General features: G+C 42.1%; 1 protein-coding gene across 4 annotated transcripts in view; it reads left to right on the forward strand.

The window, feature by feature from the left end:
* Positions 1 to 20059, forward strand: part of NPAS3 (neuronal PAS domain protein 3) — a 947754-nt gene that overhangs the window by 902780 nt on the left and 24915 nt on the right. For all 4 annotated transcript variants that reach the window (XM_066277694.1, XM_066277693.1, XM_066277691.1 and 1 more), the window contains one exon: positions 16254 to 16447. In XM_066277694.1, the coding sequence (XP_066133791.1) occupies positions 16254 to 16447 (194 nt within the window). The remainder of the gene's footprint in view (positions 1 to 16253; positions 16448 to 20059) is intronic.

Consider the following 20059-nt stretch of genomic DNA (forward strand, 5'->3'; position numbering starts at 1 on the left):
TCATTGGGTCATCTAGATGTAATATTCTGCTCATAAAAATTAGGGGATATTTGAAAATGAATATAAAGCTATAAAATATCCCTAATTTTTGTCAGCAGTATATTTCAATAGTCTACACTGGTCTACTGGCATTCAGAATAGCTATAACACCACTAGGGAGAGGCATGCTCATGGAAAAGTCATAGGCCTTAATGATTGACTGGATCTGGGAAGTGAGAGGCAGAGAATTGAAGATGAGTCCAAAAGAAGTGACACACTCAATAATTCTAACTTTAACCTCTAATGAAATTGATAGAAGTGTTATTGAAAACAAAGAGAAGTCCAAGATTCAAGACTGACTGACTAGCTGACCACTAGCCTTACCAACATTCATTCTTTACCCTCATCTGAACAGGTTATTGTCCATTGCTTTTATTCACCTTCCTCATATTACCCCGATCACACACGAATTAGGTATAGACAGGTGGACTGTGAGCTCCTTAGTGGTTGTGATAGCCCCAGTGACTGGCACAGAGCAGTGACTGACAAAGGTTAATCAAGCATTCATCAAATGAATGAATGAGTGAATGAATGAATGAATGAATGAATACCGTCAGAATTTTCTTCCTAAAATCAAAGCAAGTCATATAATATTTTATTGATAAGTCTTCAGTGGTCCCCCCTTTGTCTATAAAATAAAGTCACGACTCCTTGGTGCAGCATCATAGCGTTCGACAGCCTAGCCGGGTTTACCTGCCCCTGCATTTCCCCACCTGCTCTCCTCTGGTCACACAGCACTCCTCACAAGTCCTAAACACAAAAATCAGTGTTGTATCTCTGCTTTTACTTATAATAGTTCTTCAACCTAAATGCCAATCAAATTCTACTCATCTATAAACACTCAGGACAAATGCTGCTTCCTCCGTGAGCACCTCTCCCCTGGGCCTCGTCAGTACAGTTCTCCCCATCACGCCCCTGCACTTCAGCTTCCCTTTGGGCTCGGCTCACAGTCCCATCTCCCTGACACGTAGGCCTCCACAGGGCCTGGCAGCACGGGGTACCCAGTAAGGTTTCATTTGAGGGAAAATAAAGAAAACTGGAAAAAGAGCTGCTTAGGGAAGAAGGTGGTGAGCTTAATTTTCATATTCTCTTATAAAACTTACCTCTTTTCTACAAATTCCTCTCAGTGAAAAGTAAAATTAATTTGAACATTGCATATTTTTACAAAGAAACTGCTTTCTGTCGCTGCCTGATAAGTGCAGTGTAGTTTTACTTAATATCCAGGGTTGTTTTTTAAATTATTATTATTCTTCACTCAGCGGAAAAAGCCCACTCAAACAGAAGGAAGAAACTGACATCTTTTGGATTGACAGATGTCAAGGGACACTACCATCTAATTTCTTTGTTGATTAATTTGAAGGTAATTTCCTGGTAGCCCAGGCTTCCAAAAATGTATTTTAAGTGTCGTGTTGGTAAAAGAAAATTAATTTCTCTGCATTAAACTTGCCAGCTTTTAATTAATTGCATGAGCATAACAATCAATTAATAAATGTTAAGCAAACAAGGGAAAAGTCAATTAAAAATGACAAAATTGATTGCAAGGATAGATAAACCGAAAGATTGTCATAGTGCTCACTTCTAAATTTGGATGTCCTGCCTCTGTACAATCTACCTCTCACTTTTTACACAGCATTCAAATTGCTGAAGCTTTATTATAATTTCTTATAAATAAATTACCTCCTAAGCCTTCTTCGCTGCTTTAGGGGGATTAAGGAAATCAAACATAAATAGCAGTCCTCCAGTAGCTACTAAGAGAAGGTCATTGCTTTGTGAAAGTGTGCAGAAGTGTTTTTGAGAGGGAAGCTTTTGCAAAGTGGGCCAACATTCTCTAAATATTTGCCAGTACTTCGCTAAGAGGAACTTCTATATCTTGCCTTTCTTCCTCCTGATCAGAAACTCGGATGTCTTCCGGAGACCAGGTGAGGTGGGAGTGGCAGCAGCTGGGAATAGTACTTGCCTTCTTAGAACATTCACATTGAGTCCTCTTAAACACAGCACTGGCCAGACATTCATACCTGGGGCTGAGTGTGGCCTGAGATTCATGGATTCACCCTCCTGGCCTGGAATTCATAAAGATGGATGCTTTGGAAATAATGTCTAATGGAAGCATATGAAGAATAGAATTTGTCTCATGAAAGTCTCTGCGTATTGCATAGGCTTCTGAACTGGATTGTTATTTCTGTATTTATCTGACCTACTATGCTTGTTGTTAGTCCTAACTCAATAGCGTGTTTTATCAGAAAATATCCCCATTGTCCTCTCAGAAATGGACTAAAAAGTCAGGGATTGGACTGATCATCACTGATTTCCCCATTTACCCGAGAGCACTTATCACAACATATGAATAAAATTTCTGAAACTATAATTTAGCAAATAGATGATTTCTGAATAAAGTATGAAAAAAAAGAGACTGAAGAAGTACATTTAAACTTCTACATCCTACTGAATCTTCACTTAAATATTGACAATTTTTCAATCTTAATATAACCCAAACAAAACCTGCCTCTGAAAACCTGCCATCCACAGGTGCTTACCTCTGGGTAAGTGTCACCATCCTCCATCTGGGGGCTCTGGCCAAAAGCTTAGGTGTGTCCTTCGAGATTACTCTTTACCTGCACCCTACATTTAATACACCAGCAAATTCTATCAACTCGACCTCAAAGTGTATCCACAACTCAGCTGCTTCCCACCATTTCCTCCTGGGCTACCATTATGTTCCCCACCAGGACCTTTGCAGGAGCCTCCTACTTGGCCTTCCTACTTCCACTCAGACCCCAGAGCAGCCCTTTACAACAGCAAGAAACATTTACCAGATCTCACCTCTCCCACTCTGTTCATCCTTTTCACCACTGTATCCCCAGGGCCTAGAACGGTGCCTGGCAACATAGTAATCTCAGTGATACTTGTTGAGTGAATGAGATCATGCAGTACAAGGTGCACAAAATGCGCAGGAGCATTCGAACATTTGAGAGGCATTATCCGACCAGGTAGAAACCAAGAATGAATAAGACACCTGCCTCTGAATCTGAGAAACCCACACATCTGCCAGGCTGCTGCTCACCTCTCCCTCCCTTCAAGAGTGTTATGGAACAGGAGATGTTGTATGTGTTGGGGTGGGAGGATAAGTATACCCAGACCACCTATGGCTTCTTGTTCAGGGGTTATGTCTGCCCACACCAAAGAAGAAATAAAACGTCAAGTGCTTATGCCAGTTCATTTAAACAGTGGCACTCTTACTTGACAATCATAATATCACAAGTCACTCCAATGATCAAAAGAATCACTTGTTTTGCTAAAATCCCTGCCCCCAAAAGCACAAGATGTGATATTTCAGCACTAATGAGATTGCGCCTGAAGAAGTGCGATTTTAATTGTGATAGATTTAGAGAATCCATTCTGAAACTGCAGGGGAACAGCACGCTCTTCCCAGTTCCAGGGAAAGCACATTAATATCCCATGTGTTTGTTTTATTTAGTCTTTGCTGGCTGTGTGGAGAATCACCCAAGGTAATGGAAGAGCTAGTAGGGACGACATCAAAAAGAACCCTCTAAAGAAACTTTATTTTCTCCTCCTACACTTTGACTTGAGACTGCACAACAGAGGAATATTTGTCTTGAGTTGCCTTACAAGCTGCTGAATTGATTTGCTTTGCCACTGACAGTTCTGATCCCGACACAACCTTTCCACCACCTCCCGTCCTTCGAAGGTTGAAAGTCAGCACTCCGGTGCATGGGCTCACCAAGCCTTTCCACCGGCAGAGGCAGGAGAGGAGTTTCTGTGGAATTGTACTTCACTCTAAAGGCTGACCTGGGGTGGGTGCGGAAGCTCCTGGTGGAAGTCTGCATATGAGCAGTGTTGCTGATTACTTCATTAGAACCCTGTGCACTTCAAGAGCCATATGCTTTCAAGTTTCTTTAAATGGTATTAGGGAAAAAATATCCTCAAGGCATTATTTTTAAAGGGGACTTCAAACGTTCCTCAAGAAAAAAAAGTATAGCACGTTTGAACTCAGGGGATTGCAGGAGAAATCTTACTTAGCAAGACTGTGAAAGGAGCAATCTTTTCAGTTTCAGGGTAAAGTAAGTGGAAGTATTGGTCACAATCAGGGATAAATATGAAGTATGGCTGGAGAAAAATGCAGAAAATCTCCAAATCCTTGAATTCTTACCATAAAATAGCAAAGAAGACAATGACTTGAGGAAGGAAATTAAAAAAAAAGAAAGTTTTTCTTTGTATAGATAATGGAACATTCTCCCCATACCTTGCAGAGTGCAAAAGTCTACAGGGTCCTCCCATTTCCTGCCACATAGAAGACACTAAAATGACTTTCCTCATGTGTTAGGTGAATTCAAACTTATATTTTAAAGACCCGGGAAGCAAGGCTGCAGTTAGGGGTGAAGCTGTTTATTTTGAGCATTCCTGCAGAGAGGGTCTATTCCAGAGGTTGAATCAAAGAGACACTTCAACTTTAAACCTTCCTTTTCTAAACAGATCTCTACTGGATCTCATCGAATGCAGTGATGTCTGGTTTCGTAGGCATTATGGTTGCAGTATTACATATCAAAAAGGCTCTTGAGAAATCCCCTCGAATTGATAATTCTCATTTCTTATGTATAACTACTCTATATTCACTCAGAGGACGGCTGCATTGTATGCTAAACCAGGAATCGGAGAAATTGGTCCCTTTGTATGTAGGTTTGTATTAAATTGAGATGCTCTTTTTCTTCCCCCTGTTTGTTCCCACACTTGAGTTCCTGGTGTCAGTTTGTATTTGGCTTCTTGAGCATATTAAAGTTTTTCTGATGCTTATGATGTTCTTGCCAAGAGCATACTTGCAGCAATCTGCACTAGAACAATCTTGTGCCAATTACTTCAAAAAGTATTCCTTAGAATAAAAAGAAAGAGGGAGATTTTTTTTTTTTTTAGGAAACTTTCAGGTTATAGTGTGGTGGCTTCAATTTTAATTTTGTCATCAGTCTTCCTAAAATGATGACTTAGAGGCTCCGGATTGTGCATCTTTGGGTGGTTGTTTTTTGTTCCTTTTCTCTTTTTTAAAAGCCTTTCTACAAAATGGGAGCCCTGATAAAGACACACGAATGGCAGGGGAATCAGTACCGAGAAAACTGCTGTCGCTGCTGACACCACACCCTCATCTATTTAAACAGCTTTGGAGAGGAAACTGCTAGAAGCTTGTTAAAGAGTTTCCAAATGTGTGACTGTAAATGACTATCTCTAATCATGGCTGAATAAACCAAATGCAGCAAATGAGCTGGTGACACGCACAAAAGTCATATGAGTGTTTTGAATTGCATATGCTGAATAGATAATAACCCATGTCAGTGCCATGGGGTCTTTCCAAGGTTAAAATCTTAAGATTGAGTCATTTATATATATAGATATAAACACATTTGGGAAAACAAAGGAAGAAAGTGGAGGGGAATATGTCCTCTGCAATGCACTCCTGAATAGTAATAGAAAGGGGATTGGGCAGGAGTAGGAGACCTCACTCTTCTTCAGTGTCTGTGGGCACGGGCCGTCTCCACACCTGTAAGGGGGAGTACAAGGGGGTCCTCAGGGTCCCTCCAGCTCTGCGTGTGATCTTTCTGGGATACTGAACACAGAAAAGTCTTGGCAAGGGCGTGGAATCATTCACTCATAAAACGTGAGACGTTTTGAGAGGCCTGTCATTACTAGAAATTATTCTCATTAAGGGTGAAATTTAGGGTTGAATTAAGCAGCCTTATAAAATACTGGTTACAGAGTTTAGAGACTGGTTAAGAAACATTTAAGAAAATTTTCTGTGCTAATCAATGCTAAGCACAGAACGTCTGAGCCTCACAAAGAATGGAAACCGAGATAACAGAGATGGAAGGTTATAGAGGCTCAGGGCTTTGATGATGGGTCAAGGCTTCATGTTCAAATATTGGATTTAATAGATGCTATGCTAAGGAAAGGTCTCCAAGGCCGCATAGTTAGGCCCACTCACTTTCCCAAAGAGGAAATCAATGCAGAGATAGGAGATCCTTGAAGTCCAACACAGAAATACAAGTTGCCTGAGTGTGCCAGGATAAGTGAGGAATCTTGGCTTCTGGTTCATGTTCTCTGTTTCATGCACGTATTTGGGTCTAAAGGGCCCAGCTTAAGAGAACTTTTTGTTCTGTTCTTTCTTTAAGAGTCCCAGATATGGACTGTAGCCTCCTAGGAAGTGATTATTTTTAGGTTTGCTTTCTAAAGGAATTTTATGTTTAAATTAGAGGAATAATGAGGCTTTTATTTCTTTTTCAAAGTATTTATAACCCATCTGTTTGCTTTAAAATTATTCAGCAGAAATACAATCGTTAATATTTGTGTGTTTCCTTTTTATGGAGATGGCTGCTTTAAACACTGTTTCCGCTCTGAGATAGCAGAATTGCCCTTCCTTAAGGACCAAGGTTCTACAATCTACACCAGAGGTCTCAAACTCGCGGCCCGCCCACCGATTTTGTGCGGCCCGCAGACTGGCCCGCAGACTAATCCATGAAGTTTGATTAGTCTGCGGGCCGCACAAAATTGGTGGGCGGGCCGCGAGTTTGAGACCCCTGATCTACACGGATACCGGTCTTTAATGTATCCTCTGCAACCAAGGAAGAGAGGGTTAGCTGACTCTTACACCTAAGAGATGGTCCTCTAAAGGGTTTCCTTTGTTATGAAAATGCAGTCATTTGCTGTCCTGCAGACCTTCAGGCTAGGTGGAGGGGCGGGAGTAAGGCCGCCTAGCACTGTCTCAGGACAGCAGAGAGCTCTCCACTAAGGCTGTCTTCATGCTGCAAAGCGCTCGGTCTCTGGTACCCAGCTGTCTTCGGATATGTGCTGCTGTTCAGAGTCGTTGTAGACATTCTTCTAGCAAACTCGACAAAAGCTCTGGAGACTAGCAAGACTAGTTGTTAAACAAAAGAAATTTAAGTAACACATTCTGTTACTGTGTTAAGCAAAGATAAGGAATAGAAAATATTTTATTTATATTATACCTTTCCTAAGAAGAGCTTGTGGGTTCTGAAGAAAATATATAATATGGTGCAGCATTTCTGAGAGTAGGGTGGTAGGGTGGGAGTAGGGAGCCAGTTTCTATACCTTACCTGGCATGGGGCAGGTTCTGAATTGTTTTTTAAACGTTGTCAGGAAATACAATTGTACTCTGTTACATCAGAAAGAGTTGCTTCTCTACCCTCAAGACAGTGGCCCTAAGCCTAGGGGCCTCTGGGGACCATGAGGGTGATAACCTCTCCCTCACATCAAGTGATAGAAAAATAAAAAGCTGCCCTCCGCAGAGGCACAATGGTCCTCTGTCCTTCTCTAGGAGACTTTATGAAGTAACTAAATCATACAAAATTTGATCATATATGTCTAGTTCAGCCTCATGCTTTGCCCTGTAATGATTTATCAAGGAGTTTCTACCCATGGTCCTGTTTTATTAAATGATATTTGAAGTGTTCTACTCTCTGAGAAAATGTGGTTTACATTTTTGGCATATATTTACATAATCTCTTTAAGGAAATCTCTCCAGCTTAGTTAAACTATCCCAATAAAAATTCTTATCTTTGGTAGAAGAAAGACTAGTTTCTCCAAAGGGAACAGGAAACAAATATGGAGACCAGACACATTTGAGAAGCTAAGGCTATAATTGTAGTTATATTTTTTACGTTATGTATTTGAAGTTTGTTAACAGAGATGGATGAGAAGTAATTGTTAGGTTTGGAGAATATAGTCATGTAAGAATAGAACGCTGTAGCTAATGTGTTTTAAATGCAGGTTTTAAAAATAATTTTTTATTTGCTGCCTTAGAAAGTGTTTCGATATTTAAAAATAAAAACAAGGTGATAAATTACGAGCAATTTCTCAGCTCTCCACTGGAGCTATCAAATAAAGGGTTAACCTCCCAGGATTCCCCTGAATTAATCAGCAGCTAAGCCAGGGGCTGGCTGGGCGGGGGAGGGGATGGGCAGAGCTCCGCCTCCCCCCAGAGGCTCGCAGCTCTGCAGCCGCAGCCCACTGTGGCATGGCTGCTGCTGCGGGAAAGCAGACCATTACACAAATAAGGGAGCTCTGACCATGTCCCAGTCTGCTCCCCGAGACAGCCCTGTGCGTGGAAAACACGCCCTGATCCCGCATCAGTCCAGGGTCGGGGTTTATCATCCTGGATCGCCCATTTCCAAAGAACGGAAACAATGGGTTAAGTTCTATAGAGTAGGGATTTCTTCATTCCAGAATGAAATGTAAATGTATGTTCGTCTTTCCTTGCTCATTTAGGAGGCAGGCTATGATGGACTCCTGGGTCATCTTTACCCGTTCGTTCAGCTCCCTAGATAAAGAGGAAACTGTAGTGGGTGGACTGTGTGTCTGGCCCTTACAGCCAGGCTTCAAGGATGGCTCTATTTTGGCATCGAAAGCATTTGCAGTGCTTGGTGAATGCAGATACCCAGGTTTCTCCCTCAATTAAAAGAATCCAAAATTTTGAGGCTAGGACCTGGGAAATCTACATTATCTGTAAGCTCACCAGGTGATTCTTGTACATGTTCAAATTGAAGAACCACTAACCCTAGAGTTGCTTTTTGCTTAAAATAAATCCCTAATATCAGCCTTAAATGTTTTAAGCTTTCCTATTAAAGAAACAAATGTGTTTTCTGTTATGTACCAGGCCCATTTAATTGTTTTAGTTGTTTGTGTCCTGGACAGAGCAAGTGGACTTCATCTACAAGAGGAGGATGCCCACACTCACGCTCACAAGTGGGTCTGTTGTCTTTTAGGACCTTAGTATCTCAGTGATAGGGCAGAAATTAGCTCCTGGTTTCCTTCCTTCCCCTGTCTTCCATGGGATGGCCATACCTACAGCTTCAGATGTTTTTTCTTCCTGAAGTGTTCACTGAGTCCTTAGGGAATCGGACCAAGCATTCAAACCAAATGGAAGACCGTAAGACCCTGGGATTAACAACTTTATATTTCATTGTAGTCCTTTTATCCAAAAGGACTGGCTTCAGCCAGGGTTCCTCTTTCTTAACTTTGGCCAAGAATCTTTCTCAGTCCCCTGTGTTCTCCACTACCAGAGCTAGCCTTGCATCAAGCCCTCCTGAGACTCTGAGACCCTTTCTAGTTCTTGCTGGCCTTCTATCTGTAAGTGCTGGGTCCTGGCCCCACCGACCCAGCCAATATTGAAGATCCCTGACCTTAGGAAATTCTTAGGGACAAACTCCTAGAAAAACTGCCACCTCCCATGTGAATCAATAGCCATCTCCATACCCTGGAAGAATTCTACACTGTCACCCACCTCCTGCCAAATTTCATGTCCCCCTGAATTTCACCTGCCCCCAATCTTAGCTCTGCTTTTAGAAGTCAGTTTTTCCCTCTTCTGTCATTTTTTTTTATGCCCTGTTGCTAAAGTCCCAGTGTGGATTATGACAACATCTACTAGAGTCAGTTTCTAGAAATAAACACTGAGATTCCAGAAAGGAAAGGGAAATGGGATGCTACGGTTCTTCTGCCCCTCAGAGGGCCCAGAGGCACCTCCTCCTGTTGTGAGCCCTCTCCTCCATAGCACTTGCTCTTAGCTCCTACCACCATCCCTGCTCATCCCGCTGGCCTTGTGCAAAGACCTAGGCAGCAGGAGTCAGGCAGACAGGGGCACAGAGAGACCTGTTTGGGCCGCTTCTCCAACCTATGATCAATCTGGTCTAAATCTGGGAAAACCTACCCCCTAAAAATTTACGTGAAGTAATTTACATGAGGTTGCATGAGGTTGATATTCTCACACTAGTGTGGATTAAATTGTTATTCAGTAAGCTGGATGTTTAAGTTTGGAAGACTCTGATAAGCCCTTATCTTTCAGCAGGTTATAGGGCACCTCAGAGCCCCCATCTTTTAAAAATAATTAGCTGACTTTCCCACCTCAGTTAGTGATTTGATGATTTGTATACTACACCTGACTTCTACCAGGGAATAAAAGAGAAAAAGACCAGAGTTCCAGAAGGAAGCTCAGGTTTTGAGGGGAATTTAGATTCCCTTACAGGACAAGTGAAAAATCTCTGAAGATGCTCTAAACTGAGGGAATCCATAATTTTTTTCATGCCTGCAGCTCCCCCCCCCCCATTTGCTTAGCCCTAGTCTCTGCTTTACATTAGATGTGGAAAATAATGCACATAATACTTAGCACTTCCTTTTGATAAAGAAAACGTTTCATATTACTTGTACCAAGATTTATTCCTAAAAGATGGAGAATAGCTTCCAGATGTATCTTTCTGTCATGGACTTTCCTTCTTTAAGTATGGGAGGAGGGGAGGTTTTATCAAGGTCCTTGTGATGGGCTTGTGTATGAGAAGGTATTAGCGGAGCACGTCTAGGTGTTTATCACTCACAGACGACTGAAAGGAGCGTATGGCAGGAAGAGAAATATACATCTGTCCACAAACGTGGCTGGTTAGCACTCCCACACTCATCCTGAACTCTGCGGACGTGTGCTTACAGCAGCGTGCACATCCGCTCGTGTCAGAGAACAAAGTCAAACAATGATTTCTTCAACATGGGACTGATGAATAATGCTAATTGGGACATTTTTATCAAAGACAGTAGGATTTCAACTCCGAAGTCCAGTGCATCCGGCTTCACTGGAGCTGGGGCTGGGCAGTGTGGGGTAAAGTGCTTACTAAAATATGGCTTTAACATTTTTGTATAGCTCTTTATGATAAAACAAGAACAATGAACAGAAGCTCAGTGAGGATAGAGCTCTTATACAAAATTGAGCTCAGGGGCAAAGAATCTCTTGACTCAGAAATCACTTTTGAAGAATGTGTATAGATTAGGTTTAAGACCAGACTAAGATGAAACTTTAAAACACAGAGGTAATTTTTACCTGGTATTATTGATACCCAAACCAAAACATTGTTCCAACTCAGCTGTGGCTCATAAAAATCCTAATGATTAATTCTTGAAGTATACTTTGCCTTTATTAATTTGCAACTGTACTTAAACTCCCACCCTACCATGGAGAAAAAAGGGGTACAGTGGTGCAGCGGCACAGTAGAGGCCACTCTGTTGAGCATGAGGTCACACAATTCCCTAGAACTCAGTGAGACCCTGTGTATCATTGCCTGCCTGTCAGCCTCCATTTTATATTTGAGGAAATGCTGCCCTAGCCAAATGAGGTACCAGCGCTCCCAGATCCAGGACTGTTTCCCAAGTCAGTGTTATTTCTATTCCACAATGGTCCTCTCATTTTAAAGCTATTATGTTATGGCTCTTGACATAGTATGAGTATTTGGGGTTATATATTTGTATTCAAAATCATTTTCCATTCCCCTACTTAACTTGATAAGGAAGCCAACCCATTCTTTGGGATGTTACCACCGAGACTGGTGACAGTATGGCAGGCGTGGCCTTTATATTGGAATAGAGTCATGATTGGAGGAAAGGGGCCTAAGAGCTTTGAGAAATTTTCATTTTTCTAAAAAAATAAATTTATTGATTGATTTGAGAGAGAGAGAGAGAGAGAGAGAGAGAAACAAAGGGAGGAAGGGAGAGAGAGAGTGAAAGAGAGAGAAACATTGACTTGTTTCTCCATCTATTTATGCATTCATTGGTTGACTCTTGTATGTGCCCCAATTGGGGATCGAACCTGCAGCTTTGGTGTACTGAGACAATGTTCAAACCAACTGAGCTACCCAGCAGGGCAAGTTTTTATTTTTTTTTAACAAAAGTAATTATTATGGAGCAAAAGAACCTCACTTTAGAGAAAAACATGAGTCGCCTTGGGCTTCAGGTACTTATGGGGGGAAATGCCTTTGGTGTTATTCTCTCATCCTCTGATTCCTCTATCAGTAATTCCATTGAATTTCCCGGTTTTAACTGTCACGTCCAAAAAAAATTTTTCAAAACTAAACCATAAACTATTATTTCTGAAGTACCCTGCCTCTTTTTTCAACTCTCCCCTGCACATGTTGTCCAGGACCTCCCCAAGCTGCTCAAATACAAACGTGCACAGGAATCTCCATCTCCACACTGCTTGTACCCGCACACTGGTTGCTCCTGTATGCCAGTTACCGTTTAGTCGGTCGTTGTCGTTGTCATCTTCTTCATCATCATCATCATCATCATCCTCCTCCTCCTATGAGACAGGCTCAAAGTCCTGCTGCTGTCTCTTCTCACCAGTTTCCATTGATATATCTACACCCACTATGTCATCTGTAAACTTATTGAGGACAGGTTCACCTTTGATTCACCTTGATCTGTTCCCTGGAACCTTGCAAGATCCCTTCCTTGTGCATAATGTTTTAGAAACTAAAAATAAAATAAAATGTCCTTTGATGACCTTATTAAGAAAACAAAGAACAATTTACAGGCTACTTAATTCTCTCTGTACTATGTGTTTAATCTCGAGTATACCAACCTGGAAACGAAGCAGGTCCTCTCAGTTCTTGAGCATCATGGCGCCCAGCTACGCAGTGGCGGGGCCGGGCTCTGAACCCGCGTCTGACAACAGTCTTTTCTCTGTCTTGCTGGCCTTAAAAGCAACCACAAAGTGAAACATCTATGTATTTGGATAGATGCTATCAGACATGTTTCTAAAATTTGAACATAAGCTGTGACATGGGGGAACAAAACTGTTGGCATAATGAAATAGATTTGGAAAAACATACCAATTTAAAACCAAAAGATTAATTATCTAACAACTATCATTTAACCTTTCTCATGAGTTTTTCCCTCCCTCACCCCCAGATGTGCATATGAATAAACACACCTACTGAGTCTCTGACATTTCTTGACAACTGTTCAATCACTGCATTGGTAATTTTCTTAGTTTTCTTTTTCTTCTTCTGAGTTTATGTTATTTCTCAGACTTTTGAAATACCTGAGCTTCTGATTATAAATAAAGTCTACTTAAAGGTTTACATACAGATTACTGAAGGCAGTAAATCGGCAGATGTTTCATTCAATATGAATATGCACGTGAAATGCATGCAGGGATAAAGCTGAAAGGACAAACAGGACCTAGGAACCTGGATTCTCGGCTCTTTTTTTTACCATTCCCAGCCAGCTGACTCTGTGCAGGGGTGACCGCTCCAGAGCCGCTTTCCTCACATAAAAACGTGACAAGAGGACCTAAAATAAATCCTTCAAAATTTTCTCCCAAATATTATTATTATTTGAAAGGATCACAAATTTTCATATTTCATTACTAGACCTTTGGTCAAGATTAAATGAATAATTTCTCCTTATCCGTATTATTCAGTTGATATTTTTAAAGGTGAATAGAATCATAATGAAATTGGCAGACTTCTTTACAATTGAGAAGGAGTTCATCTCCATTATCTCCTTTGGTTTTCATAACGTAACTGCAGAATAGTTAGGATCCCCATTTCACAGAAAATGAGATTGAGGTGCAGAGGGGCTAAGTGACTTGCCCAGGGTAACAATCCGAAAATGACAAATCAAGACCCCTGCTGGACCCAACTTTGACCCCCCAGTGGCCCCTCGATGGCCAGAGGCTAAATTGGAGTTGGAGGCCAGGTAGCTCTGACATGCAGACAGATCAGCCCAGTAGCCTGTGTGCCTCCCCACAGTGTTTTCTAGTCCAGACACCTATAAATCACTTTGGAATCGAGTACCGAGCAGGGGTTTACTTAGCATATCATTTCTGGGTGTGTATTTTCCCGAGCATTTATAGGTCTGTTTTTCCAAGAATCTGAGAGCTCCTGATAATACAAGACAGATAAGGATAAAGGAGCAGCTATGGAAGCCTCGCTGGGAGGGGGACCGGGAACTGTTAACACCCCTCCTGTGAAGTTAATCCCATTTCTTTTAGCTATTTCTTTATTAGTTAATGAGGTCTTGCAACAAAAAAAAAAAAGCATCTGTGATGGTGTTTTAGCATCCTTGCCTCTAGGAAATTTTTCAAATATTCATAAAGGAGCTCATCTGACCAAAGCTTAAAGCAAAGGTGCATTAAGTATGAATTTAGTTAACTTCAAATGTGGGTGGTCGAAAAACTGCTCCTGAAATACTTAAATAATCCTCCTCTTTGGCGTTTCCTGGTGGGCAATTCTGGGCACAGATGTGAAGGGGGACAGGGGAGAGGCAGGACTGAGGACAGCCAGGACTCCGAGGGCAGCCCATCAGCTTTGATTCTGCTCCCTGACTGACAGCAGTGTGTCTCGCTTTGGGAAAACTGAATAACTTAAGGGAAACAAAAACAAAATGGAAACGGAATTCCCAGTCAAGCCCTTAGGAAGGAGAACAGACACTAGATCTTATTGCTCCTGGGAGGCCAGAGTCTCTCACTTCAGTTCCTTATGGCAAAGAAGGAAAAGGAAAATCTCCAAAGACGGTTTGCTGCTCAGGGATGCAGTTGGAGAGGCAAACCAACTGTGGAAACTCGGGTTAGCTATTCAGCTGACTCTGGGGTCCAGTGAACCTCAGCGATTACCTCTACGACCTGGTCTGAGAGGGCCTCCCACACTGTAGTGGAGTCCTGGGAGCGCAGCTAGAATACACATACGCGCGCGCGCGCGCGCGCACGCACACACACACACACACACACACTATTGTCTTTGCCCCCCAAACACATACACCCGACTTTCATCATCCCAAAGTGCAGCCACACAAATCCTTCCCACTTTCCACCCAGTCGTGATTTTCTTTCCCCAAAACATCATCCTCGATGAAGTTAACACCGTGGCTCATTCTTCCATATGCAGTTTACAAGCAGAGCTTTTTCAAAAGACAACTTTTGTTTGGTTCTGGGTAGCCTGCATTATCTAGCACAGGGGTAGTCAACCTTTTTATACCTACCGCCCACTTTTGTATCTCTGTTAATAGTAAAATTTTCTAACCGCCCACCGGTTCCACAGTAATGGTGATTTATAAAGTAGGAAAGTAACTTTACTTTATAAAATTTATAAAGCAGAGTTACAGCAAGTTAAAGCATATAATAATAATTACTTACCAAGTACTTTATGTCGGATTTTCACTAAGTTTGGCAGAATAAATCTTTATAAAACAACTTACTATAGTTAAATCTATCTTTTGTTTATACTTTATACTTTGGTTGCTCCACTACCGCCCACCATGAAAGCTGGAACGCCCTCTAGGAGGCGGTAGGGACCAGGTTGACTACCACTGAACTTCAGCTAGAAAACTGAAAATCATAGCCCAATATTCTCCTTCCTGTCTCTGCAAAACAAACTTCCTGTCTATGCAAAACAAGCTCCCCAAATTGTGCGGTTTTTTCTAACCCTGCTTTAGGGGGAGGCCAAGGAATAAGGAATGAAGGGCCAGGTCCTCTGGGCTTCAACCTCATGGGCACTGTGGCAAATCAGTGCTGCCTAGGGGCTCCTGTGCTCGAGAGGGCCCATTCCTGTCACCGCCTGTGAGTCTCTTATTCAAAGGAGTCTTGGGCCTTTTGCAATAGCAACCCCAAATGAAGGAAGGCTCTGAGCCACACTTCTGAAAGTAGATGGCTACGATATTCCACTCGGTGCAGAGAAACAGCCATCATCCATGAACAAGGGCTGATAATGCAAATGTTTCCTTCCACAGCTCAGTGCTCAACTTTCTCATCATTTTATCTGCTTACGAACTTCTCTAAATGTAAAACAAAAAAGTGCTTGAAAAATAGCAATAGCACAGCATAATAATAATGCTGCCTTGAGAAACGCTCAGAGTGTAATATTTCTCTTTTGTCGCTTGCCTTGAGGACACTGAGGGCACTTTGACAGCCATTATGATTACAAAAGATACAAGCTAATGTTGGCTGTGCCAGATGTAATTTTGCATTTCTCAAAAGAAATACTGTTGCCTGACTGGGTGGTGGCGCAGTGGATAGAGCGTCGAACTGGGATATGGAGGACCCAGGTTCCAGACCCTGGGGTCGCCAGCTTGAGTGTGGGCTCATCTGCTTTGAGCAAAGCTCACCAGCTTGGACCCGAGGTCGCTGGCTCGAGCAAGGGGTTACTCGGTCTGCTGGAGGCCCACGGTCAAGGCACATATGAGAAAGCAATCAATGAACAACTAAGGTGTCGCAATGAAAAACTGATGATTGATGCTTCTCATCTTTCTCCGTTCCTGTCTGTCCCTATCTATCCCTCTTTCTCTGACTCTCTCTCTGTCTCTGTGGAAAAAAAAAAGAAAGAAATTCTGTTGCATCCCAGATGTAAATTTGACTGTGCCCTGTACTTACTGTTCCATTACAGGTGATTCACATAACAGGCCGACTACGACTGAGAGTGTCGCTGTCCCACGGGAGGACTGTCCCCAGCCAAATCATGGGCCTTGTGGTTGTGGCACACGCCTTGCCTCCCCCTACAATCAATGAAGTCAGAATCGACTGCCATATGTTTGTCACTCGAGTAAATATGGACCTCAATATCATTTACTGTGAAAATAGGTACTTGGTTTTTGTTTCCATTTGCCCTGCTGGGTGTTGCACATTGGGGAGGGGTGGTGTTTCCAGCAGGCTAAAGGATTTTACTCTCCCAATGAGGCTCATTATAAATCCTGATCCTACTTTTAATAGTTGCTTGGAGTGACACCAAACATGCTTTTTATTTAAAATTTACACTGATGCCCTGATTTACATGAGGGATAACAATGGAATGAATTGGGATACCCAGACATCCAGGTGCTATAATTATGGCCCATTTTGGCCAAACATCCCAGGGGAGGGCAGGGCTGAGACATTATTGGGAAAATGATGCAGTAAAAAGTATCTCATGCTGCCTCAGCCAGACACTCTCTCAGACTCCTGGAAGGGCCCAGCCTCGCCCCTGTCGTGTTCACACAGGCGCTATGCATGTTGCCTTTAGCTCAGGCTGCTGCAGCAAATTACCATACGCTGGTGGCCTCAACAACAGATGTGCATTTCTCCTGGTTCTGGAAGCAGGGAAGTCCAAGGCCAAGGTGCAGGCTGATTAGATTCCTGGTGAGAGCCCTCTTCCTAGCTTAAGAATGGTTGCCTTCTGCTGTGTCCTCACATAGACAGATAGCCGTGGTCTCTTCTCTTAATAAGGATACAAATTCCATCACAGGGCTCTATCCCCATGACTTCATCTTCCTGCCTTCTAATACCATCAAAGGGGGAAGGGCTTTAATATATGATTTTGGGGGAGACACATCACATGTAAAGAATCAATGAGAAGTGGAGCCCCCCACCCCACAAGAAAAAAGGACAAAAAAGATTGCATTAGGATTCTGATCTTTATATAGGTCATCAGAGTGGTCTGGGGCTTTCTACGTATATTAAATAAAACTTTCTAATTCTCACTTTCATAAATTTAAAAGAAGGATGACTCATTGTGTAAATGACTTGGCAGTCCTTCCTCAAGACTGAGCTTTTCCAAAAGGACTTTTTAGCTTTTGGTTAAAAGCTCACTTTTTTTTAGTAAGCACAAAGCAAAGAACACGGAAATGGGACAGTGCCCCTCAGCTCTTTAACCTGGAAGTCACCAACTCACCATCAAACCACTTAAGAGAGGAGAGTCGTGGGTGTGGGGAGAGGGCAAAAAGGAGCTGTGTGGGCACTGGCCATTGCGAGGTGCTTTGACTGATGCTTCCATCCCTCGGGCCGCGGGAAGAATGGCTGAGTCAGTTTTGAGAAGGTGCTTTTGTGTCATGGAGTGTTGTCAGGCCTAAATGGAGTATATGTTCACCGAGCCCTATGAGTGCCCGTGGAGGAAAAATGAAAGAACAGACTGGCCAGTGGCTTGGGTAACTGACCTCTCCAGGGCCGAGCCAAGAGGCCGGTGGACAGCATCTGCACTCAGTCTGTTGGGAAGAGCTAAAGGTGCTGAGGCTGAGTTAGAAACACTTACTATTTGCAGTCAAGATTTGATTCAGAAGAAAGAATTCCCGGTAGGAGAAGGTATCCACTTGCTCTTCGTGTTCAGTGGGGTAGAAGATACCATGAACCTGTCACTATTATTTAATAACTGACTCTTCATCAATTTGTTTAAGTTTTGGTGGCATTTATTAACCTTTATATCATCGTGACCATATAGTTGGCTCTATCTAAGGTATTCTGGAATGGCCAGAGAATATCAGGAAAGACAGCCAGAGTGATTGACTGACTCGAGTTGGCAAGTAATAATAAAGATGACTAACATCAATGGAACACTTACTACATACTTGGCAACGTGCAAAGCTCATTATACAGGGTGGGGTAAAAATAAGTGTACAATTGTGAGTACATGAAACACAGTTTATTCTTATATTATTATTTATTAACTGTTGCATTGTTTTCCACACAAACAACTGTAAACCTACTTTTGGCCCACCCAGTATGCACCATCTCACATAAGCTTCTGGACAGTTCTGTGAGATAGGTCTTGCCATTGTCTCAATCCTCCTCAGGCAATTCTCCTTAAAGAGAAAGGTTAAGTGACTGACCTGCCAGACTCAGAAACCAAGCTCTTAGCGACATCCTGTGAGGTCCCCCTGCATTCCTTGTCTCTTGTTTCTCTTCAGGCTAGATGGTAAGGAATTGGTCAGAATACCCTCGAGGGGTCCCTTTCGAACATATGCATCCATGAAGAACACAGTTACAACCCATAAAACTATTTATTCAAGAATTTTACATGAAGAATGCTGCAGACCCAGGGAGGCAGATGAATAGCCCAAGGATGAACTATGTTATTACTTCTTTGAAAACATGTCCACTCCACCAATCCCTCCAAAAATATGGAGGTCATCTTATTTACTTAACATTTACCCAGTGACTGTCCTATCCCAAAACCATCATTTAATTTTCATTCCTATTATCATAGATTAACTCTTTTGACATACTCCAGGGACCTGAGTGCCTTATGGTGCCACTCTAGTAATTGAGATTATTTTCTGTGACCACTTTAAAGGTTTCTTTTCTTCCCATTAAAAAAAAAAAGTCCACAACCCCTTATTAGCCAATACAATACAGCATTATTTCCCAACTGAAGATGATAGTAATTAAAAAGACCTGTGTGAAAGTTCATTGAACTTTCTATCTAAAGGAGAAGCATACTGTGTGTCAGGTTTTTGCTGTGTTCATTGTAATTATTAATCCCCTCACCAACCCCTTAGGCTGTTTTACAGATAAGGAAACTGAGGCTCGGGGTACAAGATGCCATCGGATTCGGATTCTGATAGAGGTCATCAAACTGGTCTGGGGCTTTTGACACATGTAGTCAAGGTTTTTTGAACCCTGAGCTGGTCACATTCACCATGGTCACAGGCTCTGGTACAGAGAAGTGGTTCAATCGTTTGGAAGGATTTCATTCAAATAAGGAATAAACTAAAGAAACGTCTTCCCTAAGGAATGAAGTGGCTTTTTCCTGGGGTTTATTGTTTAATTAGGGAATTGCTAACTAGAAACCAAAGCCGATCCCTGACTCTACAGACCATTCGTCTCTGCAGTCCCCAGGACAGCCTCCGGCAAAGCTGACATCTAATGCTTTCAGAGGAGCTGGCAAATTTCAGACACACCAATGAGGGCCTTTTAATGACATCCTTGTTCCCTCTTTTGCAGAAAGGGGGTGCAAGCTCTGCTGGGAAAGCAGCTAATGGTTTCAGGAAGACATCAACTAATCTGTTTTGTACAAGAAAACTATGGAATCCTGAAAAAAATACTCCTTTTTATTGCCCCAAATTCTAACTTGGCTAAAAAATATGATTTATATTGTTAGACACTGAGAAATCCACTCACTGGGTAGGGTGTTTTAATTATACTCCGTATTATTCTGCTTTTGTTTTGTTTCTTATTTTCCTGCCTTGGGAGTCATATTGAACTCCCCAGCAATCAGCTCATGAGTTTCTTAAACGTGTCATTTCTAAAGAGTCACTTCATATTTGAATATATAAGTCACAAACCACAAAACGCACGGGGACATTAAAGAGAATAAATTAAGCAAAAGATCTGTTTTATTTTGGACTGACCATAATGAATCTACATGGAAAGAGAGGAGGAGAATAGGCATTTTGACATGATTGTGTAAACCAGGCAGATTCTCCCAACATGCTTTCCAATTTT

This window comes from Saccopteryx bilineata, chromosome 4, assembly GCF_036850765.1.
Source record: "Saccopteryx bilineata isolate mSacBil1 chromosome 4, mSacBil1_pri_phased_curated, whole genome shotgun sequence".
NCBI classification, from domain to species: Eukaryota; Metazoa; Chordata; class Mammalia; order Chiroptera; family Emballonuridae; genus Saccopteryx; species Saccopteryx bilineata.